This window comes from Pogoniulus pusillus, chromosome 6 (assembly GCF_015220805.1).
Source record: "Pogoniulus pusillus isolate bPogPus1 chromosome 6, bPogPus1.pri, whole genome shotgun sequence".
NCBI classification, from domain to species: domain Eukaryota; kingdom Metazoa; phylum Chordata; class Aves; order Piciformes; family Lybiidae; genus Pogoniulus; species Pogoniulus pusillus.
In genome coordinates, this window is record NC_087269.1 from 31,312,335 (window position 1) to 31,340,107 (window position 27,773).

The 27,773-nt window shown below is 39.3% G+C and overlaps 1 protein-coding gene across 1 annotated transcript; it reads right to left on the bottom strand.

Moving 5' to 3' along the window:
• Positions 1-1,660: 1,660 nt before the first annotated feature.
• Positions 1,661-27,454, bottom strand: OPN4 (opsin 4). Its single transcript, XM_064145672.1, has 13 exons — positions 27,366-27,454; positions 27,144-27,275; positions 18,612-18,754; positions 16,164-16,297; positions 14,013-14,216; positions 12,083-12,254; positions 11,097-11,261; positions 7,754-7,861; positions 6,452-6,632; positions 3,843-3,995; positions 3,254-3,322; positions 2,777-2,815; positions 1,661-1,952 (listed from the first exon to the last, which is right to left on the bottom strand). Exons 2-13 carry the CDS (start codon positions 27,168-27,170, stop codon positions 1,761-1,763), a joined length of 1,587 nt encoding a protein of 528 aa, XP_064001742.1. The 5' UTR covers positions 27,171-27,275; positions 27,366-27,454; the 3' UTR covers positions 1,661-1,760.
• Positions 27,455-27,773: the final 319 nt, after the last annotated feature.

Below are 27,773 nucleotides of genomic sequence, written 5' to 3' on the forward strand. Positions count from 1 at the left end.
GACATGGTTGCTGTCTGAGCTGCACGTGCACACTGCCGGCTCACGTTGAGCTTTTCATCAACTCAGACCCTCAGATCCTTTTCCTCAGGGCTGCTCTCCAGCGATTCACCACCCAGCCTGTGTCTGTGCATGGGATTGCACCAATCCAGGTGCAGGACCTTACCATTGGCCTTGTTGAATTTCATGAGATTGGGCTGGGCCTACCTCTCCAACCTGTCCAGGTCCCTCTGTATGGCATCCCTTCCCTCTAGCAAGTTGACTGTGCCACACAGCTTGGTGTTTCCTGCAGACTTGCTGAGGGGGCACTCTGTCCACATCACTGACAAAGATGTTAAAGAGCACTGGTGCCAGCACTGACACCTGGAGGATGCCACTTGTCACTGGTCTCCAGGTGGACATTGTGCTGTCAATCACAACTCTCTGCATGCAACCATCCAGCCCATTCCTTATCCAGCGAGTGCTCCACCCATCAAGTATGTGTTTTTCCAGTTTGGTGACAAGGATATTATGTGGGACAGAGTCAAAGGCCTTGCTCAGGTCCAGGTAGATGATGACAGTTGCTCTTCCCTTGTCCACTGTTTCTGTGGCTTCATCATAAAAAGCCCTTGGTGAAGCCATTGCTGGTTACCACCAATCACCTCTGCTTTGTTATCAATTTGCCTTAGAGCCTTCAGGAGGATCTGCTCCATGATCTTGCCAGGCAGAGGTGAGACTGCCTGGTCTGTAGTTCCCAAGGTCACCCTTTTTTCCCTTCTTGACGCTGGGCCTTATGTTTGCCCTTTTCCAGTCAGCAGGAACTTCACCAGTCTGCCATGGCCTTTCAAATACGATGGACAGTGGTTTAGCAACTTCATCTGCCAGCTCCCTCAGGACCTGTGGGTGGATCTTGTCAGGCCCCATGGACTTGTGCATGTTCAGATTCCTTAGGTGTTCATGACCATAGTCTTCAATTATAGTGGGCAGATCTTCCTTCTCCAAGTCCTTACTTTTGCCCTCTGGGACTTGGACATTGCGGTTGGAGCCCTTGCTATTGAAGACTGAGGCAAAGAAGTCATTGAGCAGCTCAGCCTTATCCATGTCCTTTGTCACCAGATTTCCATTTCCCTTCTGGAAGGGTCCCACATTCTCCCTAGTCCTCCTTTTCTCACTAATATACCTGAAGAAACTTTTCTTGTTCCCCTTAATGTCCCTAGCCAGGTCTAATTCCAACTGTCCTTTAGCTTTCCTAATCTGAGCTCTGGTTGTGTGAACAATTTCTTTGTATTCATCCCAGGTTACCTGTCCTTGCTTCCACTCTCTGTAGGCTTTCTTGCATCTAAGTGCTTCCAGGAGCTCTCTATTCATCCATGCAGGCCTCCTGGCATTCTTACCTGTCTTCCTCTTTTTTGGGATGCATTGCTCCTGAGCCTGGAGGAGGTGATCCTTGAATATTGACCAGCTTGCCTGGCCTCCCCTTCCTTCCAGAGTTTTTTCCTATGGCATCCTTCCAAGGAGGTCCCTGAAGAGACTGGAATCCAAGTTAAAGAAATTATTTCATGAGCTGCATAAAGAAGAAATAATAAAATTACTCAGATCAAGAAGTGAACCACTAGAGAGAGTTCTGGTGCTGAAAAGTTTACTCCTCTTGGTTTCATATTTGCTTGTTTTGCATTGTGTCTTTATAGGAGCATTTTAGAACAATGTAGGAAAATATTCTGTATTCAGATAGTCCATAGTTGTTCCAGAGGTATTGTCTAAGGTGACATTCTGGCTTGCACCACTCAGCTGTTGAAGTTCTTGTGCTGCTTGTGGCTGTTGGTCTTAGGGTACAGGAAACCAGAGTTGTATTGAGAGGGCAAATCTGCTCCTTGGACATTGCTGTATGTTATTGTAATGCTGGGTATCTGGGCTGTAGATGGCCCATGCTGAGACTCTTCTTTTCTTTGTCCAATACCATTCAGAGTTTCACCACTCTAAAAGATGCAGGGTTCAAAAGAAATGGAAAACACAGATGTCTACAAGGAGATCAGGTTGCATCATCTATGAATAAGTAGCATACATTTAGATAAGTACTCTGCTGATCTCTACAACTAATGCAAAGATAAGGGATGGAGGAACAAATAGATACTAATATTCTTTCAATATTTCATTAATGACTTTTGAGAAAAAACATTAAACAAGTTAATGTGCTAAAGCACAGGCTTTGCTTTTGCTACATAAGTCTACTTTGGTGAAAGACCAGGTTAAATGACAGCACATTCAACTGAACAGAAGTGCTATGAATATACTCCCACAGTCTATTAATTCAGTCAAGTAAGGAGTCTCTCCATATAAAGAGAGATTGTTTAGGTTCATTGTGGCAAGAGGTGATATAAAATGTAGTGATAACAGTGTGCATAGTTTGAAGGAGGAAAGAAATTAAATAATGAAGTGGAAACAGGAAATGAGGGAAAGACTAATTACCATTTTCTGACAACAGTAATGTTAGCCTGTCACTTCCCACAGGACCTTTTATGAGAGTCTTAGGATGAAGCTAGCAATAGCTCATAAGAATCACTATTAACAATAAAGACCTAATTTGTTTATATTACATTGGAGTTCACAGTGCAGAGATAAACCTGGCTTGTTTTCACCTGTCAACTCTTTTCTCTGTTTCCCTGACAATAATTAAGTCGAGTTGACTCACTTGTGGCAGATGTCAAAAAACTGTTGTCAGTATGCCATAGCTTTGTTACTTGGAAGAAGAAATAAGTGCTAGCAAAGCATCTTACTGAATATGATGTGTTCAGAAACTTACCTTGATTTCTTCCAAATTGCATTTTTTAGATGCTTGCTGCTACCCAAACCAGAGAACATTAAACAGTTAACCACATCGCTTTGTGCAGCAGTACTTGCCACAAGACTGTGGCTGAGAGATACAGCCGTGAGAATGGTTAGCTCAGCTTACTCTCTATGTTATTCATTTAAAAATGGCACAAAATAGATGCTTCCATGCTCCACTAAGGAAATCACAGACCTCATCAGGGGACCTACTGGATTAAAGAATTTCTTGGAGAAGTTTAACTGAAGGAGAACTCTGTAGGCCATGTGTTCTCCTTCTGCTTAGTTTTAGAAATGATCTACACTTTGTGATCATGTTTTTTTTATATGCTTCTGGGAGTGTTGTGTAATTTTTGCATCTCAGAAAATAACATCTGTGCTCAGAGACTGGGATTGCCATTAGTTTTTGTTCCCTCAGTTACTTAGACCCATGCCAAGTATTAATAATTCTTACAGTAGGTATGGCAGTGTACTTTGTGACATTCAGTTCCACCATGGGTATGTCATCAGCCTCTACACCTATCTGAAAAAGATAAGAAAGAAATGACATATAGGTATGTCACATATTTTCTATATATGTGAAATGCAAAGTACAGGAAAAGGAGGGAAAAAGAAAGGACCTCAGAAGACTGACTGAAAAGTGGTGATATGCTCAAGATAGCCTCATTTTTCACCCCTCACCACATGTTCATTTGATAGCAAATGGAAGGACAACAGAAAGATTGATGATATAATTTAGACAATGAAATACCAATGTTATTGAATGTACACTTAAATTAGACACAAGACAAGGTACCATTCAGATGCCAAGATGACTGTACCAGCCACATGGCTTGTCAGACAACAAAGACAACTGAATAATGAAGTGGGGTGGAAGTAAAAAGCCGACGACCTTTTGTAGCCTCTAAATCATTACTCATTGTGTTAAATCTTAGGTTATCCCCATCTTCTTGGCAGGAAGTGTCATGATTAATTACAGTAAAATGTGCAGATTTGTTAATCTACCAGTTGTCAGAAAAATTAGATATTACACAGTCTGTTACCTTCTCACAAATGCCAGAGTCATGACTCTTGAATTTAGATTTGGCTCTTAGGTCACTACTTTGAGTTGTCTCTTTAACTGTTTCATAGCAGGTCTGTCTGCTAGCAAGTCTGGAGAGCTTATTGGGAGTATCCATTTCTGTGTCAATACAGCCCTAAAAAGAATATAGCAAAACAAATCACTCTAGATTCTGAGGAACTTCCATCTAGTTTGCCCCATGAGAACCAGTTTTATCTAGAGAGAAATTGCAAGAGAGACAGACACAAGTGTTTGGAGGAATAAGGGACAAAGCTTCCAAAGACACTTGAGTGGAAGCAGAAATAAATAGAAGGAAATGTCTAATGTCTGCACAACCAGTGTTTCAGAAACATTTTATTCCCATGGGTAAGCCTTGAACTTATAAGCTTTGTTCTAATTAAAAAAAAAAAAAGAAGAAGAAGAAAATCCCTTCCTTGTTCTATCAACCTTTTCACTATGATGATGAAGAATCACAGAATTCCACAGATCATAACAAAACACTGAAACAGCTAATGGAATTGTGATGAGCAGCTCATGGCAAACCAGTCTACTTTCTGTCACACAATGGGGGAATATATCAGTGTAATATGTACATATATTTTTTTTCATGCAACAGTGTTTTTTTTATAAGTAGTTTGTGTGCTTTGAAGGTAGCTTCTATAAGATGAGACTGTATAGCTGCTAGGAAATACTTAAAGCAATTATGGATGCTTTCATTATTTGATATTTTTGATTACTGACACTTTGATATACTTTCCTCAGGGAAGAAAATAAAAGTAAGAGGTGTAGAAAAACTTGAACTTTGATAGAACAGGGAGATGGGGCTGTTCAGCCTGGAGAAGAGAAAGATAATACCTAATAGTGCCCTTCCTGTACCTGAAGGGGGCCTAGAATAAAGCTGGAGAGAGACTGTTTATAAAGGCCAGTAGTGACAGGACAAGGGGCAGTGGTTTGAAATGAGAGAAGAGTAGATTTAGGTTGAATGTTAGGAGCGAGTTCTTTACCATGTGGATGGTGGAACTCTAGAACAGGTTGCCCAGGGAGGTAATCAAGGCCCCATCCCTGAATATATTCAAGGTCAGGCTCTACAAAGCTCTAAGCAACCTGATCTAGTGGAGGATGTCCCTGTTGACTGCAGAGGACTTGAACTAGATGACCTTTGGAGGTCCTTTCCAACCCAAACCATTCTATCATTATATGAACAAGAACCAGACTTACTCAAGCCTTGTAGGAAATTACAGACTAAAACATGTCAATTGCTTGGATGTTTGGGCTTTGGTTGGTTGGTTGTTTTACTTTGGCTAATTTTTATTTTCCATTTCACTGGTTTATCTCAAGTATTAAGAATTACTTTCCTACCACAAAGAACTGTTGAATTGTTTGCATGGTTTCCCTTCCCCAGCACTGATAGTACTGTCTGATGGGTTGGTTTTGGTTGGTTGATTGGTTTTAAGAACTGGGATTTACAGTCAAAGAGAAGCAATATGAAAGTGTGCCTTTTTTATTAGCCAAACCTAAGTGGTGGCTAGTAGCCAGAGGTTTTCCATTTTGATTGGACCAAGAAGTCAAAAGAATGTAGAGTGCAAAGAAACTGAAATGTTACTGTTGAAAATACCTGTTATAATTCACTGCTTGGCTAGGTTAGATACAGTTGTTTCTGTGACTGAAAAAGAATCACTGGGAATATTGTGGCTTTTCATATATTTGGAAATTTCATTTAAAACATTTGCAATGACTTAATGTGCTTGGTTACTTGGTAATGTAACTGAGTTGCAAGAGAGGATGCCAAATATTTGCCCTGTTGTCAGCTGCTGTGCAAAACATTCAGTTTCACTTAGACTGGCAGCAGCAAGCTGTTGAGGTCTCCTGTGAGAATGACTTTGTAATGAATTTAGTGATTTGGCTAAGCCTCATGATTAATATGCTTCCAAATACATCTCACTTGACTTGCAGAAAGCATTATCTGTTTCATTATAAGTTTACTTTCACTGCAAAACTATTTACTGATGATCAGTTTCTTTTTGTGTATTTGTTTAAAATCCAGATCTCTGGTCAGACAAGTACATCCTAGAAGTATGATCGCACTTTCAGAGGTGTTCTGACTCTAAGCTTCATTACTTTCTAAACTTCCTAGTATTCCATTTTTCCACTCTTTTAGTATCAACAACTACCCAGAATACAAGGATCTACATTCTGCTTTTACTCTTCATATTTATAGTGGACATTAGGAAAGACTTCTTTACTGAGAGAGTGGTGAGGCATTGAAACAGGCTGCCCGAGTGTGTGGTGAAGTACCTCTGGAGGTATTCTAGGAGTGCACAGATGTTGTTCTTCAGGACATGCTTTAGTGATCATGGTAGTTGGGTTATGGTTGGACTCAATGAGCTTTCCAACTTGATTCTTTGCTCCTATGACTATTCTATGATTCAGCCTTTTGTCTTCTATTTTACTTCATCCCTCTGCTTTCTCTGGAGCTCTTGGAGTGAGCACCGTAATGTATTTAATCTAAAGAATCTATAACTTTCAAGGACTTTATATGACAATGAATTACTTTGCAATTAAAAATGGATGCATGGGAAGTTTCTCCCTTACTGATTCCATGTCAGAGAGAGAAGAGAGTCTCCTTTTTCCTTTCTGCAGCCCACTTATCTCAGAAGACTGGCTGGTCACAGTTGCTCGTCTGGAGGAGGGATAACTGCTGAAAGACCGTGAGTCTTTAGGAGAAACTCGCAGCAGGGGTCCAAGGCAAGGAACATATGCTGCAATGGCTGTTCTAATGGATGAGAGGTAAAACCAGTCAGATTTTTTCTGTTAGCACAAAGATTCAGTTATCATATACAATGCATTTATTCAGAGAGATGAATTAATTCTGCATAGACTGGAAAACTCCTCGGTACCAAAAGAGTTTTCCAGATATCCAATATCTCACATACAATCACCCTGCAAGATCACTTATTCACAGTGTGCTGCAGAACTCAAATTTATTACTTGGCAGGGATGAGGGTATTAAAATATAACTCTTTGAATTGAAGTGAGCTATTAAAATGATGCTTTATCTGCTTTCAGCTTAATCAGGGTGAAATCAAAATTCCGTCCCTTTAAACTGAACCTCACAGAAGTACCACAAAATGAATTGTTTTAATCTTCCCCTAAGCAGCTATTCTAGCTTCCACTTACACATCTGTTTACTGGCTATTTGTAGAGTTGTACAAAATGTGCAGTTATATTACAGTATTTCTTTCCTTATATGCAGCATAAGGAAAGTATTTTGCCTATCTTTCCTCTTCCTCTCTGCCTTCCCTGCTTAGATGCTCATTCCAACCTCTTTTCAGTCCAGTTCCCCATTAGATCTTTACAAAGGGTGCAACCACAGCATATGGCTTTGCTGCCATCCATCAGATCTCACAGCCTGCATCTGAACTTGGTATGGAAATGACCCTAAATGTTGCAACTCAGAAGAAATATTATCTGAAATATGAAAATTTGAAGAAAGGTGGGGAGGACACACAAAATAGGGAAGAAGTAGGCTGACTTACCAAATAACATGCTTGGTTAATTTAATCAACTGCTTCACACTCCTGTGAAGACAGTTAAACATTTTATGGTGCTTTCCTGTGAGGTGGGAAGACCTTTTTGCCTTTTATCATGTAATCCAGAAGTACAGATCAGTATCCGTAAACATCTCTTAACTCCCATTTGCATAGTAATTTGTTCCAAGTCCAAATTCAACTGACATTTATATAGTATTGAGAAGTTTTCTTGGTGAGGGCAAGGCTTTCTTACAGAGGTAAAATGTGCAGGTGAAGCAGAGTTCAGATAGTAGTCCTAAAAGTGACAAAACTACTGTCTGATTTTCTTTACTATATTAACCAAAGATTATAAGAACAAACTTACCTGTATTTGGGGTGAATGATGGCATAAATGATGGGGTTATGGATGACAGAAGCTTTGGCAATCACAGCTGGTATGGAGTTCATGAAGGGTGTTAGGATGTGGGCATACCTAGAGTAATGCAAATGCATTGCATATTTAGTATAGGTCTCTGTGTAGTCTGTGCAGTTACATCCTGACAAGGCAATGCTTTATACAATGCTCCAGAAAGAGTAAAAAGGGGAGTTCTGTACCTAAAGAGAGACAACAAATTTTACATCCTTTATCTATGAATATCAACACCAGCCTAATTGTGTTTCTGAGAAACATGATTTTCCTGGGGCTTCTCTTGCAGCACTTCACTGCTATGGCTCAGGAGGGTGACATTTCCTATGTCATCAGAATATCTGTGTGTTCCATCATCATTGGATGTACTTGCTGAGTAATATGTCATTATACAATTATGCAGAACAAGACATCACAGGGACAGATAACAAAAAAAAAAATCTATTTTCCTATTCAAACCTCATTTTTCACCTGATCTGAACTAAAAAGTGATAGGGGAAGTATTTGTTTTAAAACTAAACAACGAAGGGTATGTAATTTAAATTTACACTCATGTTACTGTGACCATGCATGTATGCAGGTGGTGTCACTCTGAACAATAAAATAATTATGATTTGTGTCTGCCATGCTACTATCAGGCAGTTAGTTTTTGAAGATAGCTTGAACCCATAAGGTTTTGGTTGGAAGAAAATCAGTGGAATAGCTCAGATCAAAATAATATTTCATAGGCAGTTCCTACTAGGCAGATTGTCCATAGACCTAAAAAGAGGTTATGAAGATCTCTTCTTGCATTTCTGTGTGAAATGGCCCAGCAAGTAAGTCTTTCCTTCCATGGATAACACCCTTTCTATATATCTGATCCTTTTCCTGAGAAAACAGCCTAAGGCTCATATTTCAATGAGTCTTGTATTCCTAGAATAATATGGAGGAAAACAGATTTTTCTCTCAATCCTCTCTCAGAAGAATGTCTCTCATATGAAAACTGAAGGAGGCATAACTGCTGAAAGACCATGAGTCTTTAGGAGAAACTTGCAGCAGGTATCCAAAGCAAGGAATATATGTTGCAATGGCTATTCTAATGGACAAGAGGTAGAACCAGACAGATTTTTTCTGAGGAGAGGATTGTGTAAGGTGACAGAAGAAATTGTTCAGCATACTACATGAATATTTATGTTCTGTGATGAGGAGGTAGTTTGCCAGTGGTAATACAGGAGTCATTCTGTCAGCTGCTTGAATGTTTAGATGCCTTTTCATCTCTAACTTAAGGCTTTCCTTTGATAGGTATGTTCTACATATACAATTTTTAACAGGTCTTCTCCTAATTGTACATTTTAAAACATTGCTTTTAGGAGTAATTCTCCATGCATTCTGGAGAACACACAATAAAATGACTTTCCTGGAACAGAGTTTTTGACCTTGAGATGAGAGGGATAGCCCTTTGACAGGACTGGAGTAGAGTTGAACTAACAGAAACAAAGTGACAAAGGCTTTTGTTTAAGCTAACCATTCCTAAAAAGTTGAAGCTGTAGAACTTATTAGTGAGCATGACTGTGTGCTAGCTCAGAATTTCCTATCAAAAGTATTTTCTGAAGGAATTGAGGTTCCTCTTTCATTTTCTGTAGCTTATTACTCTATTAGACAGATTGTTTTCAGTCCAATGAGTGCCTGCCATATGTGCCATGCAGTGATTTAATCTAAGTTCACTGTAATAGAAATCCACAAGCCTCTAGGCTTGGCCTGTTAATCTACACAAAATCTCAGAAGGATTGCCGAGAAGATCGAGTTCAGAAATGGAAAAAAGCTGAATGAAGCTGTGTTGCTCAACAAGTGTCTTCATTAGCAAAATCTGAAAATGCTCATTTGTCATATACTGTAGAGTTGTGAAATTGGCCATTTGCTGAGATTTTTGTTAGTGTAAGACATGGGCTACAAGTCAAGTGCAGCAATTACTTGATTTTCCTAAGGTAAATGCTAATTGTATGGGACAGCCTGACAGTTCTACGTAGCTAATTAGATTAAAGCATCTCCTTTTTCTGTAGTATCTTAAAGCAAAAGATGCTCTAAGATCTTCTTCTTGCTCTTCCTCTGTCTCTTGATGATCATGTGTCACCAGTGGTGGGTACATAAGTCCCTTGGTGACAGGAAATGGGACACTGGAACACATGCTAGGAATTCGTGTTTCAGAACAAGGAACGTGTTTCAGAACAAGGAATGTGTTTCCCATTATGGAGAACATGTTTCCTGCTGCTGTTTGGAATTTCTCCTCTGGATAAAAGGGAGAGAATCCTCTTCTCCTAGCATGTTTTTCTTCTTCAACGTGAAATTTATAAGTGATATGTTTAGGAAGCTGCTTTCCTAGGCTGTGTTTGAGAAGAGGTCCTGCAGTGGCTTCATAAGTGTGTAAAAAAGTAACTGCTGCTTCCCAAAATGCACCATCATAAGTAAATTTATCCTGTATGTCAGGTTTAGGAGAACCTTATTTCACACTGTAAAACTACAAACTGAAGTGTTTTGTACCATCTTAGGAGTCTTCTACCTGAGGAATTTCAGCTGGCAATACTTTCTAAAGCAGGTAGTCACACTCAATTCATAAAGGCTAAACTGAAGTGTGGGAAAACTCACATGTTAACAAGGGAGAAATATCCACAGAAACCCAAAGCATTTGGGCTCACAACCTGTTAGTTGTAGTGGGATTGTCTCAACTGCAGTCTGATGTCAAGCTACTTTCAGATACCATGCTACTAATGTCATGCTTTTGTTGAAATTACTGTATAAAATGCTAAGAATTAGATTGAGAACATACTTAGATGATTTATGCTTATGACCTTGTTATCCAGCATCAAAAAGCTACCCAGTGCAAGCATGTACTAAATCTGAACTTGCTTATACATATAAGTAATTTCAGCAGTTTGATGTAATGCAAGAAATTGAATATTGTTTTAAAGTAAAAGAACTAGAGAAAGAACAAATGAATCAACCCATGGATACATCTTTTTTTGGGCTTCTTATTTATCTTTTTAGTGTGTAAATCATCAGCACAATAATGTTATGTTGCCAGTAACAACCCTCCTGTTTTCTTTTTTTCTTTAAGCTTTTTCTTTCTTTTTTTTTTGTAGTCTGACTAAGAAAAAAATCAGTCAGCATGTGCCTCATTTGTTAAATGTCACCCCTAAATATATAAATGTTTTGGATACACTTCAGGCATTAAACTTGACAAGTATCTAAGACTTTGATCTGCCTTTTACCACTTCACACCTTTTGTTTTCACTGAAAATTCCTTTGCCGATACATTCATAATTACCCAGCAAAAGCTACCAGAGCAACAGCAGAGTATGGTGACCACGAAATGACATAAAGCAAGATGACAATCAGTGCAATTTTGGCCATCTTCCACTCATTTTTCATCCTCTGATACTGTTTCTGGAACTCTTTATTTCCATGTTTGCATCCAAATGTCTGAATAGACCTGGGGGAAATAAACATATAAACGGCAAAAAATGAGGTTGGGAATTGAGCAAATAGTTTCATAAAATGGGGCAACAGTTACTCTTATGCTAGTTTATGCTAATAGCCATGCACTTCTAATGTATGTTAATGTATGTATGTGGCCAGTCCTTCACTGCTCAATGCCTTTTTTCCTGCACTGTGGCACATGTGCATCACATCCTGCACCAGCAGGTATTTGAGCTAGCTGAACAACGCTATATTAAATACAGTTAGAAATGTCTTTGCTACCTTACTCTGTACTTCTGAGCTATGTGATTAGAGATGCTTGTATCTATAGGACAGATATCTACAGATTACAAATGCAGTGATGGACATTGGCCTTTATTTTTATGATAGTTTTTGTTTCAGAGACCTGTGATTAAACGTTTTACCTCTTTTTCACCCTTTGTCAAAGATGGGCTTTGTAGTTCAAGTCCATCTATTTTTCAGTTGAATAGCAGTTGTTAGGCATCTCTGAAGTCCCTTTAGTATTTCTTTTGGTTGGCTAATTTCTGTGATCCTACCTCATCCTTCATGTTTATTTCTGCTATTCATATCCTTTTTCACATCATCAGACAATATGCTGAACAACTCTGGTTTAAATTCAGGAATGGTCCTTCTGAAGGTCATGCTTCTTGTCATGTTGACTAGTGACAAAATTCTTGTTCAGTTTCTTGTCTTAGTTGTACACATAGAATTAAAGTGTAACACTTACCAATTTGCTTCTGTTAGTCTTTGTTCTAAGAAAACAAGCAGTCATTTAAACAGAAATATATAAGTTGGAGACTGTTGGCTGCGTACCTGTTGGCCTTCTTGATAGCCTCAAATATAAAGATATAGCTGTATATGATAGCAATCAAAGGAATGAAAAACACAAAGCAGAAAAGCAGCATTGTGTAGGCACGGACCGATGGTGTGAAAGTCATGTAGTCCCAGGAACAGGAAGTCAGGAGACCCTCTGGAACATATGCACCTGAAAAGAGACAGGAGAAGGCTTAAGTCATGAAGTGATCCTTATTCTGAGTGCAGAAATTAAATTACTCAGAAGAACGTGAGATTTATTCCTATTCTATTAAATGGAAAAGAGTTTTAAAAGGATCCCTGATTATTTGTGTTTCTCTTTTCATTGTCCTTTATTCTGCTGCCCCATTTTATTGATGCTTAGAAGTACAAGACTTCAGATCAGAACTCTGCTTAATTTGTGTTGGTTCTTAATTATTGTTTAAAGCTCAATGCAAAGAGCAATTCTCCAAATACTTTTTCAGACTCCTACTGTTTTTAAATATCTACATTTCCTGCCAGATTTCTGTCTTCCCAAGGAGTGAAATGAAACTGATTGCTATAAATGCCACTTTTCAAAATCCTATGCAGATAAGAGAAATTTACTATGCAAAGGAGGAAGATTTATTGTGCAGACCAAATAAATTTCTTTGTGATAAAAAGTTAGGTACAAGTTGAAAAAAAAATACATACATAATGCAAGCTCCTTAAAGGAACTGTGTCAAACTGCTAAGAAATTGTCAGCAGCAATGTCTTTTTACCTTTGCATTTTAATTTTCACTGGTAAGGGTGGTATTTTCCATTGAACCCGTAAAGATACTGCACTGCAAGTGCTCCGATGTATCTAATTACCATATGAGAATTAGTACTGTGGGTACTATGAGAATCTAATTGCAAGATAACAGCACCCTTTAAAGCAATTATTACACCTCTCCAATTAAGAATCTAAGACTATGTTATCGTTTTGTTGTTCTAACAGCTCCTCATTCAACTAAAGGCTGTTTCTCCTGGTATTGCAGTTTGCCTGATTAAATATGCTTCATGTTTATGGGGGATCAGAATCACAATAACATGACCATAAGAAAGATCTGTTGAAATTCTACTCAGTAACAGAGTTGGTTGTGGCAGTGTTTATTGTTAGCGTCTCAGCTGAGCTGACACATTTCTTCTGGAATTAGGGAGCACAATAATGGGCTGGGGTTTTGAATGATGAGTTCATTCTAATTTAGTGACTGAAACTAGTGACTCATAGGAAAAAAAAGTCCTGAAATGAGGAAGAATAACAGATTTTTTTTTTTTTTTGTTACAAGTTGCAAGGGTCAAGATGCTGTATGTGTGCTCCAGTTTGCAGGTGTAAAACTCACAATTACCAAAGTAAATTAGTTACTTAGTTACTACTACATTCCACCCTTGTGGGAGGCCTTAGTGAAGATAGCAGTGGCTGACTGTTGATCAACATCTAGTACACAGGCAAGACTTTCTGAAGATGTGCTTGTGCAAAATACTCAGACACTTTTATGTGAATAACAAAATTTAGATTGACACTACTGTCTTACACAACACCTTTGGTGAGGAAAAAAGTCATAAGAAAAAACTACAATTACATTAATTTCACATTAATATTGTTGAATTAGGTTCAGTGGAAGTAGGGTAATAGGCAGGAGCATCCTTTACATATGTTTGCCTTGATTTTATCTACTCTATTCAGTAAGTAATTACTGAAAGGAAAAGTGACTTTGTCAAAGTGATTTGCTCATATAACGTACTGTAAAACATGCTAGGTTTATTTTATTTTGGTTAGAGATCTTCAGTTTCAATATATATTTTTTTCTTCGTATTTATTTAATCAAGCCTAATATGCAAGCTATTAATTCAACCCTCTTCTGTACCTGTAACCAGTCTTTAATCCAATGCTATAAGGGAAAGCCCCCTTTTATTCCTTTTCACTTACTCCATCCAAAGAAGGGTGGGAGACTCCAAGCCAAAGAATACAGCCAGACTCCTACCAGGATTATTAGAGCCTTCTTCTTAGATGTCACTCCAACAGCAGCCAGAGGTTTTGTGATGACAAAATATCTGTCCAAGGCAATCACCATCAAAGTGATCATAGATGTAATGCCAAAAAGAGCTCCGCAGAAGGCATACAGCTCACAGCCTTTCAATGAAGATGACAGAAGTAGCAGTGAAATTAATCTACCCATGCTAATTAATTTCTGGGAGACTTCAAGTCTGTGTTTCTTATGAACTAATATCTTCTGGAGTTTGTAAAGCAATGGAACTTCAATTTTCCTGCAGTTGTAGTGCTATTTCAAATCTGCTGCCTGTCTTGCTAATTGCATTATCCATGGAGATAAACTTCAAAGATTTCATTTGCTCAGATTGCTGAAACAGTGATATTTAATGTATTTGCACTTGTTGATTTCTGATGTTTCTAGTGGGATCATTTCAGCAGTCCATTAATACCTCATTTAACTCCATTTTTACTGCAGCTCCTGTAGAAACAGCTGTTTTGCTTGACAGTGGGTTATAGATACTTTGATATCATGGAACCATTTATAGCTCAAGGTCAGCATCAAATATGCAGACTATATATTAATAAGTGATTTTAATTATTCAATGTAATGATTAAAAGGTTATATTTTTATTTTAACTTCTATGCTGTTGAACTCTTTATGGAACTGAAAAGAAAAAACCAACAAAAAAGTGCTTTTGGTTTTCAGAGATCAAAATAGCAACATTACTTCTCTGACCCTCCTCTTATCAATACTTGCTCAAGAGACCACAACTAGTCTTACTCTTATAGCTGTATAGGAAGAATGAAAACACTTTTATTGCCCATTTTCTTACTGCACAGGAACTGTTCAGCAATTTTTTCTGTTGCAAAAAATCACTTTTCCCAGGATTTGTTGCCTCAGTTTGCCAGGTGCAAGTCCAAGAGTAAGTTATTTAGAAGGGTTTCTGCTCTGGTGCATTGAAGAGTAGTGCTTCTTTGTCACAGGACTCTGACAGTAACTAAGTTATAAGATAACTGGGGAAGATGGTGGCAAGAAGGTTAGTCCTATAACTTATGCTTTTCATAGAATCATTCAAGTTGGAAAAAATCCTTGGAGATCATCAGGTCCAACCATTAACCCTACTCTACCAAATTCACCACTAAAACATACCACTACACACCTTATCTCAATGATCTTTAAACACAACTAGGGCCAGTGACTCAACCAGCCATCCCAGTTCCTTCAGCTACTCTTCATCAGACTCATTCTCTAGGCCTTTTGCTACCTTAGTTGCTGGTTTTGCACCCACTCCAGACCCTCAACGTCTTTCCTGTATTGAGATGCCCAAAACTGAACACAGTACTCAAGATTTGGCATCACTAGTGCTGAATACAGGGGAACAATCACTTGCCAGTGACCAGCTGGTCAAACTGTTGCTGATACAGACCAGGATGCCATTGGCTTTCTTTGCCACCTGGGCACACTGCTGGCTCATATTCAGCTGCTTATCAATTAGAATCCCCAGATCACTTTCTGCTGCACAACTTTCCATATGCACTTCCCCAGGCCTGTAGTGCAGCATGGGGATGTTGTGGCCTAAGTGCAGGACCCAGCACTTGCCCTTCTTGAAGCACATCCCATTGACCTTGGCCTAATGATCCAATTTGTCTAAATCTCTCTGTAGAGCCTCCCTACTCTCAAGCAGATCAACACTCCCATCTAACTTGATGTTGATGCAAATTTACTAGTGGTGCATTCTGACTCCTCATCAAGATCATTGATAAAGATGTTAAACACAACTGGTCCTAATCCTAAACCACTTGTGAGTGATTGCCAGCTGAAGTTAACTTTGTTAACCACCACTCTTTTGGCCTGGCCCACCAGCCAGTGTTTTATCCAGCGGAGCATGTGCTCAGCCAAGCCATGTATGCAACTTTCCTCTCTGTGATGGAAGTGTATATATTGCACAGAGACCTTTGCATCGGCATTGAAACAACATTGAGAAATGTTCTCAGCTTCAAATGTACCTGAGGATAAGGAAATAGTAGATTAATTGCCACTGTGCTAAGAACATACTTAGTGATATCTTAGAAGGAATATATACAAACCTTTCTCACCAAAAATCCAGCGTTTGTGGAGGCTGTTGGTGAAAAAAACTGGAGACTGTGTAATGGACATCAGGAAGTCACTAATGGCTAGATTGGTGATGAATATGTTGGCTGGAGTCCGAAGGCTCCTACTCCTACAGAGATCAGAAAGAATGTTGCTAAACTTTTCTGTACTGGTATTTACATTGTTTCTCTTTCCTGTGAGCCATGGCAGCTTCACAAATGCCAAGACACAACACGGCAAGCTGGAACAGAATGCTTCTCATTTCCCTCATGAGAACGTAAGCAAGGCTCAATTTTACACCCTTATACACCTGTGCACTTTAGAGCATTGTTTAAATGGGGACAAATCATAACTGCTCTTTAAATATGCTGAGCCAGTACACTGCAAGTCCATGATGAACAGGAAATTAAAGTCGATGCACTCTATGGATTTCCGGATCTGGATTGTGTTAAGCAGGGGGAGGGGATCACGTTTTCCACTGATTATAAGATCAACAGTCACTTCTAAACACAGAGATTAAGCAGATTCACTATATACCAGATGAAGCATTTTGTTTTACATTAATTCTTCTCTAAGACATTACACTGGCCCAGATACTAGCTTTAAAGAAAGCAATGGCCAGTCTTCAGTGTATCCTGCTTGTATATGTTTCTCATAGTGTTACAGTGCCAGTCTTTAAAGGGTACACTGTGATGGTCTGGGTGTTCCCTGCCCCCCCTAGCACAATATACAACCAGACATTTACAGTATATACAGTTATATACAGAAATACACAAGGTAAAAAGGCAATACAGAAGCACAACTCCCCTCCCAGAAACCTGAGTCCCCAGGAGGGGCTCTCAGTCACCCCTTCACCTTCCCCCTGCCCCTCTCAACCTTACCCCAGTCCCAAGGAAGAATGGAGGTTCAGCCAGGGGGTTAGGAAGCAAAGTGGATTAGTCCAAAATGGAGAGTGAGGTTAGAGAGTAGGATGTAGCTCAAGCAGCAGCCCAAGTGAGAGTGGTTATCTAATGTTTTTATTTCTTGTTTCTATACATCTCAGCAAGCCTGTGAGTGAAGTAGACATCACCATTGTTTTCCTTTCACAGCCTGTAATCTAGTTCTTCTCACCAAACATTCTAGCCTGCTTCAAACTAGCACAGTACACATACAAGCTCAGTTGAGAACTTCTCAGTTTGGGGCTCAGAGTAACTTTTTAGCTTCCTTGCTCAAATCTTCACTCTTAGACATAACTGAAAAATGCCAGAATAAAAGATGTGTTCTTTGCTCTGGTCCCCTATCTGTCAGTTTAGGAACAATGAGGTATTAGTAGATGCTTCTGGGATGCTTGCATTTGTTCAGTAGTCTGCAAACTTACAGAACATGTTTCTGTTTCAGGCAAGTGGCTGTCTTACAGTTTGCCATTTCTTGAGACTGCTTTGTAGGCATCTGATGTGTTCTGAACTTCTGATGTTTGTTATGTTGCTATAAGTATCCAAGTATCTCTTTCTGTCTTTATAACATCTTCAAATGAAAACAAGCTGTGTCCTTCAGTGGAGCTGCCGGCTGTCCTGACTTGGTTTCCTGTATGGGACCAGCCAAAGAACTAAGCTGGACTGCTGGTCTGCATGCCAACACCTTTTCAATCCTTAAGGCCATGCGATGCACACTTCAGTGTTGGTATCTACTCTGAATGCACATATTGAAGCCTAACATTTAAGGCACCACATAAATACAGGGTTGAGACCCAGACTGTGATGTCCACACTCCAAAGATTTGAGTTAACACAGCCAAATATCATATATTTTTTATTGTTTTGGTTTATTACATTAGTGCCTAAAGATGCATCATGAAATAGAAGCTCATTGGTCTGGGCATCACGCCAATGCTCTGCCCAAGTGTGGCAAAACAGAAACAGCATGGTGAAAATACCACATTGTTGTCAGAAATCCAATTTCCTTCAGATGCAAAAGTTGGAATGTGGCTTTACTTAAAAGTAAGTTAACTAAGCATTAGTAAATGTGAAAAGAGACATGGCCAGTACAGAACAGAGAGGGGAAAACAAACTGAGTAATAAGCAGCAGGAGAAAGGAAACCTCTAAAATAGAGAAGATATGTGAAAAACACAGGTGGAAAACATCCCATCAGTCCAGTGCAGAGAGTTCAGCCAGCAGAAAAAAATTCACTGGAAGGTTTCTGGTTTGACTGCTCTTCTATTACTTGGTTTATCTGGGTAATTCTTTGCAAATTTGTTCATAGTTTTGCTATGGCTATGGTTAATGTGAGAAAGTCAGAGGAAAATAGCAGGTTGCCACTGGTTTTCCTACAGAGATGTCTCTTGATGCATTTTACTATGTCTGCATAGTAAAAGTCTGGTAGCATACCTACACTGAATTTGCAGAGCACAGAGTACAGTTAAAGTTCATAAAATTATACATTTGAAGAAACATCTAAAAGAAAAATACCTGCAGAAAGCATAGATGATCAGGAAATTACCCAGAGCTCCTGTGATGCCCACTATAAGAATGACTACTCCAATTGTATAATGGGCATGGTCTGGGACATCCACTGTAGGAAAGGCCCCAGGAACATCTTGCACTGTCATCTTCTGTGAAGTAAACAAGAGGTCATAGGTATATTGTCAGACTTTTCTGATTAAGTAAGTCTGGCATATTCTTCTCTAGAAGAGGAAACGGTCAAGAATGCATAAAGACAGCAAGCAAAAAATCAGAATAAGCTAATTGCTTTCAAATTGCATTTGCCACATCATCTTCAGGACATGCCATCAGCAGTGGAAAGGTCAAAAGGTGGTTTGCATGTTTGCTGTTGGTTTCAAGTTTTTGTGGTGGTTTGGGTGTACCCCAACCCCCCGACTTTTAGAAATACCCAGCTAGACTCAGTTGGGCTCTGGGAATATAAATGAAGCTATTTATTTACAGCTAGCACAATATACAAGCAGATATTTACAGTATATACATTTATAGACAGAAATATACATGGTAAAAGGTAATACAGAAACACAACTCCCCTCCCAGAAACCTGAGTCCCCAGGAGGGGCTCTCAACCACCCCTGCACCTTCCACCTGCCCCTCTCAACCTTACCCCAGTCCTAAGGAAGAATAGAGGTTCAGTCAAGAGGTTAAGAAGCAAAGGTGAGTGGAAGGTGAGGTTAGGGAGCTGCAGCTCAGCCAGAGCCCACCCAGAGAGTGCCACAAAATGGTGAAAGTGTTATCTAATGTTTTCCCTTCTTGTTCCCATACATCTCAGCAAGACTGTGAGGGGAGTAGACATCACCATTGTTTTCCTTTCACAACCTATAATCTACTTTTTCTCACCAAAACATTCTACTCTGCTTCAAACTAGCACAAGTTTTGGTAAAGAAAAACAAGCTATTATAATCTCCCAAAAGAAAGATAAGGATATAGAAAAGGAAGACAGGAAGGGACTCCTTCTGTTGCACCTGACATCAAATAATGCAGTACTTACACATCACTGTCTAGACTTTAAACAGAAATTATCTTTATGGACAAACTGGCATGTATTCCTTTAGTAGCATGGGTATTTTGTTTATCTCATTGAATAATTCTAAATTGTGAGCTGCCCTCAAGGCTTGATCACCAAAAGGCTGGCAGGATTTAACCAGTCTTTGGGAAACTAATTATCAGAAATACTAAACCACAAATGCTTTATACCTTGTGCCTGGTTTCTGTACCAGTTCTGGTTTTGCTCTGCAATTTGCTCTTTGTAAAGTATGTGATAAAGCATTTGATGAAATAGTTTGTCTTAATCAACTATTGACTCATAGCAAAAATCAATAGCCAAGTCTGAGTACTACAGCGTTTAAAATACTAATTACTAAACCTTTTTTAGTTAAGTATCAGGAGTCCTGAGTGGGGCGACAAAGCTGGTGAGGGTCCTGGAACACAGCCCTGTGAGGAGAGGCTGAGGGAGCTGGGGGTGTTTGGCCTGGAGAAGAGGAGGCTCAGGGCTGACCTCATTGCTGTCTACAACTACCTGAAGGGAGGCTGTAGCCAGGTGGGGGTTGATCTCTTCTCCCAGGCAACCAGCAACAGAACAAGGGGACGCAGTCTCAAGTTGTGCCAGGGGAGGTCTAGGCTGGATGTTAGGAGGAAATTGTTGGCAGAGAGAGTGATTAGCATTGGAATGGGCTGCCCAGAGAGGTGGTGGAGTCACCATCCCTGGAGGTGTTCAAGCAAAGCCTGTCTGAGGCACTTAGTGCCATGGTCTATTTGATTAGCTAGGGCTGGTTGATAGGTTGGACTGGACGATCTTGGAAGTCTCTTCCAATCTGGTTGATTCTATGATTCTAGCCTAAGTGACCCCAAATTAGTAATTAAGCAAACAGTAATGCTGCACCCAGAAAGCAGGATGGTCTGATAGAAACTGAAGTACAGTTGTCTAAGCCATCACTGCTATGCTGTCTTTTGATATTAGGTCAGGCAAGGAGCCTTAAATACTCACCTCTGTGCAACTGCCACTGTTCTAAAAGTGTCTCAGCAGCAGCTCCTCAAGCCCTGCTCTCATTCATCTGCATTGACAGATCCTATCTCTTCTTCATAGCCAGGCTTTTCTCGTCAAGGGTGGCACTCACTCTGGAATGGCATACCATGACCACTGCTCATAGCTCAAGCCTGCAAGCTGCAGCCATGACATTCCCCAGCTACCGAGTTATAAGAATCACAGCAGGGCTGAGAAAAGCCCAGGAAATGTTCTTAATCATCTGTAGCCTACCCACTATGAATCTTGTCATCATGGCTGTGGCCTAGGATCCAGGATAAGGGAACTGCCTGTACAAAGGCCTGTGCCTATGCCAAGTCCAAATAGAGCTGTGAGGCTGGGTATGTTTTCTAATCACAAGTACTGGCACAGAGGTAGGCATTAAGGTCTCCCTTTTATGCTATAGTTGTGTTAGTAGCTGGCATTGACCATTAGAGCACAGTTCAGAAATGCCACTGACAACAAGCACTCCAGTTATCAAAGAGAATGAGTATTTTCAGACAATAGAGGCAGACTCATGTAATGAATACATGAGTGAGACTGGGTTGAAAGTATTGGACACAGTGTATATTTAGAACCTATGTGCCAGTAGCAAGAGGTGAACCCCAGGAGTGTCCAGAATTCTCAAAGAGATTGTCTTTGTGTGCTGAAGTTCTGCCTGCAGCAATCCTCAGCAACTAGAGTGTGCTTCCTGAGTTTTTACAGTAGCAGCAATGAAATACAGGACAAATTCTCTGATCTTAGAGAGAGAAAATGTAGCTCTGACTGTTACTGTAGTTTGAGCCAAATCTTAAGCTTAATGGAGTAACTGAATGACAGTAGCCTGGCATTTGTTGTTCAGGTTCCTGCAGCAAAGTGTACACTGGTGTCACATCATCAATGGGCATCTCGCCTAGGTAGAAATAGCTGTGCTTATCACACTGCCAGTGAAATAACAACCACCACCATCAAAAAAACACCCAAAACCCCCCCATGCCACTAGCAACTGGAGAGGGAAATTCTGAGACAGAACTGTTTTAAGTAAATGAGAATGGTATTCTTTGGTTTGGGGTTGTATTTTTTTTAATCCTTAGCCTTGTGACTACAACGTTTTTTAACTGTAGTTCCACAGAGAGTTAGTGATTATTATGAATGCAGTGGAGATTTCTGATGTTTCCCCCTGTTCTATTTAATCAGAACTGGATCAAGGCAATGGAAATAAAGCAACTAAAGGAGCTTGTTTTGGCTACAAAGAACAGATTAAAATGGCTTTAATTTGAATTAAATCGGTTGGAAGACTAAGGACAAGAAAAACTGAAATATAAATGCACCAAGAAATCACAAGAGAGGAAAGGTTATTTAAAGGACAGTAGAAGACTTTAAAATTACTTACTCAGGAATTAAATTCAGAGTCAATAAAAATGTCAAGTGTGAAGAAAATAAATGAATAATATTTATACTGGAGCAGTGATAGGACATAAATAATAATATACGGACAGAAAAATATCTGGGGCAAAGAGGAATAAATTGACATTTTAGTGTGGACTTCCTTTAGGTCTGGGAATTTTGCCATAGAGTCCAATTCTGGCTATTTTCTAAGAGGAAAAAAGTTAATTATTTTTAAAAGTCATGTCACTGTTTTCATTGGAAAAACAAACCTGAGTTAAAGCTCAAGGCGTTGGATCAGACCTATGAACTTCAAATTGATCACTAAGTTGCACATATGCAGCTTCCTTAATAAAAGATGAAAATGTGGGCCAGAATCAAGTTCCACTCTAGCTCTTCTATAGGAATTGTACATCAAAAGAAAGGACATGGATAAAAAGATAGCACTTGAGGAAATTAGGTCAGCAGGATAATCAAGTAATCAGACAATTCCCAAGGCTTTTCTCTTTTCAGTTTCTCCAGCAGAATAGCTTTGTTTAGTCTCTGTCTTCTGTTGTCACTCCACAGTATGAGTACTTGGTTGGTAGGCAAGAATAAAAATCCCACTGTTGCAATTCCCCTTGTAGTAACAGTGTCTTTTGAGAATATTCTGAACAACTATTTGGGTTGCCTTGATAATATACAGCAGTTGTCTCACATGCTTTTCTGTTCATCCTTCTTTATATATATACTTTGTATTGGAAATAAGAAAAACGAGCAGGTAAAACCAGTACCTGATTATCCTAAGTGATACTGCAAGACAGTTTATTTAATGTAACATGGTGTGAAACGTCACCAAATGAACCATGGTAAAAAAGGAGGTAGCTAAGAGGTTGGAGATTTTTCAGTGGATGGACAATGGACTACGGCTTTCCCTGATCAAGTAAAAGATGCTTGCACCTGAGGCTCTGTGACCACTGGGTGCCAGTATACCCACAGACCAACCGTGCTGTGGGTGGCTTAGACGGGAATTAATTCATTGGGAAGCACCAATTTCCTTACAGTCAGTCAGTATAAATATTGCACATTTCTCAAGCAGGCAAACAAAATGGTCACAGAAGCTATGGAGGACATCAAGGTAGTAACTGCAATGTGACAAAATTTCTCCACAGTAAATACTGAAGGCCAGTTGGAGAGCATACCACTAGTGAAGGACAGCGTTTGAATCCACCTTCAAAGCAGGTTTTAAACTACTGTTTGGATGTATGGAAAAAACTGGCCTTGTGCTACAGCTGTAAAAGAAAGTCTGTTTGTAATCTCTGACAGACATGTAATTTATTATTTATTTACACTCTGTTTCTGCATAATCAGATGGATAATTGTGGAGTGATACAGAGCTTAGGAAGTGCCACAATGATTTAGACCAGAATTCCTAACTAAACACAGCCCTCTTCAGCTGGAACTGAGGGCTTCACAATGCCATGAAATATGCATAATGAACAGTGATGTGGGAATTTAATTTTTGGTACAGAGTCTTAGCAGTCAGTTTGTGCTCCAAAAAAGAGTTGTTATTATTATCCCTTTGAAAGGATCATCTTAGTAGAGGACATTTTTATCCTCCATATATAAGTGTAATCCTTTTCTAAATCCTTCTCTATCATTTGCCTCAATAGTCAGTGGCAAGACATAGAATCATAGAATCAATCAGGTTGGAAGAGACCTCCAAGATCATCCAGTCCAACCTATCCCCCAGCCCTAGCCAGCCAACTAGACCATGGCACTAAGTGCCTCATCCAGTCTTTTCTTGAAGACCTCCAGGGACGGTGCTTCCACCACCTCCCTGGCATTATGAAGTTGCTCAATTTTAGTGCATTTCCTTCCAGCAGGTTTAAGTGCATCCTTGTGGAGACACTAGCATAAAGGAAAACAGCTAGATTTAATGCAGTATGCCTTCATAAAATGCTCATTGTTCTCCCTAAAGGAGTGCTTGCTTACTGCCTGTAATAAAACAGCAAAACCAGGACAGACTGTTTTCAGTTATTCAGTAAACTTCACTGAGACTTACGAACTTAAGATGATTTTTGGCAGTCTGGAGAAACAGAAATGATACCTAAAAATATCTAAATCCTTCCTATTCTGGCTTTGTCTGTGGAGGCTGCAGAACAACATGGAGCCTTGCTATTCTATATTTATTGCTTGCTACCACAGTTGGTTACAAGGGAGGCAGAATTCTTCCTGGAGGGCCAGTTTTAGCTGCCAGCCTCCTTCAGGAAGAGAGCCTTCTGCCAAGGCTTGGTGCAAGTAGACAAGGGGTAAAAGAAAGGCAAAAACCCAGACATCAGTCTGGGCAGGACTTGTGTTTCACCATGAAGTTTTTTCAAGACCACACAAGGCACTGATCTGAAGAGAGTTAAAAAAATAAAGGAATTCCTTTGCAGTTTAGGACAAAAATCATGATTCTGAAGTGATTTGCTCAGGTTAGGAGGTCTATATCTAGATAAGATATAAAACCTAGCACTATTTGATGTCTACATCTATTCTGTCTTGGGAGTCTGTTTATTATGCACATTTTCCTAAACAAGTTTTCTAAATAGCTCTTTTATAATTCACCAAACAAAGAAATAAAATCTCTAAACAAACCAAACCTGCTCACCTCTGAATGACTACTAGTAGAAGAATTATCATGCCCATAGTATGAAAAAAGTATTTGTGTGCAAGTCAAAAAAGGACAACATGCACAAAATAGAGCTCAACTATTAATGGATTACTCTTTTTCAAAGCAAGGAAAAAAATGGATCAATCATGTGGACATGTTGATTAGTGAAGTCCTCCTAAAGCTTACAGTAATGATGGTAGGAGCAAGGCCATGCATCTAAATATTTATACTCAATGCAAATCATTGCCCACTCCTCACATTCCACCAATGTCAAAGGTATAAAGCAATAGTTCATAGTTTTAGGGAAAGAAAATAGCCTTGTAAGGTCATGTGGGGATTTGAACATATTTCATCAGTGGTTCTGACTGATTAATTGTTTTATTTGTGTGACATTGTTTCAGAAAGCAGGAACAGAAAAGACTAGGACAGGGACATTTTAGCTACTTCCACCATCAGTTGCATTGTATCTCATTTGGTGTTAAAGAAGACAAGGAAAAGGGAAATAGGAACTGCTATACAGTTGCTTTTATGAATCCATCTGGCTTCAAAATGTAGTGTTTGGGTTTGCAGAATGAGTAGTTAAATGGAATAAAGCCCAAAATATTGCAAGTTTTGGCATTCCTATATGTATCAGGTCTGTTTGTTCTTAATTTTCCTACAAATAACAGGTAATGAAGCCTCTTATTTGCACAGCTTGACTTGTATAATCCATGGTAGCAGTAGGCCTTTTACATTACAACAAATCATATAGTTTAGAAAAATGATCAGAACAGAAATACAGCAATTTCACAGGGTTTCTAGGTGCAGTGCTTGTATTGCCTACCCACAAGAGGCCTCAAAAAACTATTAGCACTGATTTTTCTTCACAGCTCCTTGCTCTGATTTCTGAGCTAACCTCTGTAGGCACTTGCTCTGTGATGACAGGCAGCACAAAGAGAAGTGTAATCCCACCTCAATTATGGTTTCAGCAGGGTGACGCCAACTGCTAAGCCCTCTTTCTAGTAGACAGCAGGGGTTTCCATAGAGGATGTTTGTCCTGTTGAGCAATTTGGATAACAGATTTTGTATCCTGTCTTCTGAATTTAATCACAACCACACAGCAGCACATATTGCATTCACTTCTGAAACTCTCTTCAGCTAATCTTTGTGTCAAATTAAAATGCAGAAGTTTGAAAATACAATTACTTGACCTAGGAAGAGAAAATGGGCAACTAAGTACCTCCTTTCAGCAGAGCAAGGGGAAAAAAAATCAATTTTTAATTTTCCAGTGTAAATCTGAAATTCTGCTCTCAGAATCCTTTTCTATCCTCTTCTCCCTCCCTGCCATGTTCTGCTATCCTCTTTTGCATGTTATCCACCTAATTTAGTTTGCAAATGCCTTGGCTCAGGACAGTTCTCTGTTATTGCTCTGTAGTACACCACATGCATGCAGGTTTTATTAAGAAATAAATCAATAGATTGTATTTTTATTATGCAAATAATAAAATATTTACTGGTCCTTCCCTATGAATTAGCAACAAACTGAAGCACCCAATCCAACATCCCACAAAGAAACAAACAAAAAACCCAAACCCAAACCAACAAAACAAACAAAAAACCCCAAACATAAAATCTTTTGGAGTATTTAGAACTTGCACACAATGTTTAAGTGTCCTCTTTGTTATGTGGGCAGTACCAAAATGCCTGCTGTGACCACATCAACATTTTAAGTTGAATTTCAGATTTTAAAAACTTTTATTTTAAATTACCTTGGGGATTTTATTTTTAATTCTTTACTTTTAAACAGACTTTTGTATAAACAGCAGGCAAAAAATGTGGTTCTAATAGTACACTGACATGCACAACTAGGAAGAAGACTTCTGAACTCCTTTGGGTTGGGCTTGTGGAGTGGGATGAAGAATATTTTTAGTGAGTCCAAAGAAATTCCATCCTGAAATGTCACCTAAAACAGATTCACCCTTCTAAGGAAATTTTCATTCTACTTAGTATTTAACAGCTGAGAGAGAGCTCTGGTAGAGCTTACCTGGGTAAATCTTCTGAACAGTTCTCTTGGGTTACTCCAAATAACAACTCTAACATGTGTAAGCATTCCATTGCACTTACAAACTACTAAACAAATTACAGAGATTTCCATCTTGAATAGTAACATGAAAGCACTGCGTTTGAACCACTAAACAGCTGTTCAATGCACAAGAACATCATGTTTTGATAGTTTGCCACATATTTGGTGTGCTTTGCCATTGCACGTTCCTCCCTGTCTTCTGCCCACATAACAGCTGAAAACCACTGCTTCTGCAGTCAATAAAGAGTTAAAGGAATAAAAAGAAGATTTTTAAAGCTTTCATTATGTTGTTCATTATTGCATTTCAGCATTAAATCTATACACACACCATAGGCATCCATTTCCACCTCTATAAACGCCAGCTTTGACAACAGAACTACTTGATACAACTTTTAGTAACAAAAAAACCCCACTTACTGTTGGGGCTCTAAGAGGCAGGTCCATCAGAGTGTAGGTGCTTGCTTCTGAGTCATTCCAGGCATTGAAGGACTCCACAGTTTTGGTGCCATTGGGGTCCTTAGAGGAACCAGAGATCCCCCTCTGAATGGGCTGATTATTCAAGTGAACAAAATCTAAACAAACAAACAAACAAACAGGAAAAAAAAAAGCTGTCCTCTGAATTTCACTCAGCCAGTTTACCTTTTTTTGTGCATGTGTGTAGAGCAGATCAATTTCTTCTCTCGAGTAATGTAAGACCCAGCGCAGAGTTTCTCACTGAAGCTTCAGATTGTTTCACTCCAGCTCAGAGAAGGGCAGCAGCAGCAGCAGCTTTCATTTAAATAGAGGAGACAGGCAGGGTCTGCACATGCCCAGTTTGAAGCTTATTCCATCCAGATTCCAGCTTCACTTTAATAACAGCATAAAACTGATGTTCTCTTTAAAGTGCTGTTATCTTTTTTTTTGCCTTTGACAGATTAATGTCTGAATTTTAATGCTATATCCACATTATCCCTGTAAGAAAACAAGTTAAAAAGTTGACTTCACTATCTGCCTGAAAGAGTAGACCTTACTGTTTATTTTCCCTGTACTAGTAAATTAGTTTTTTGT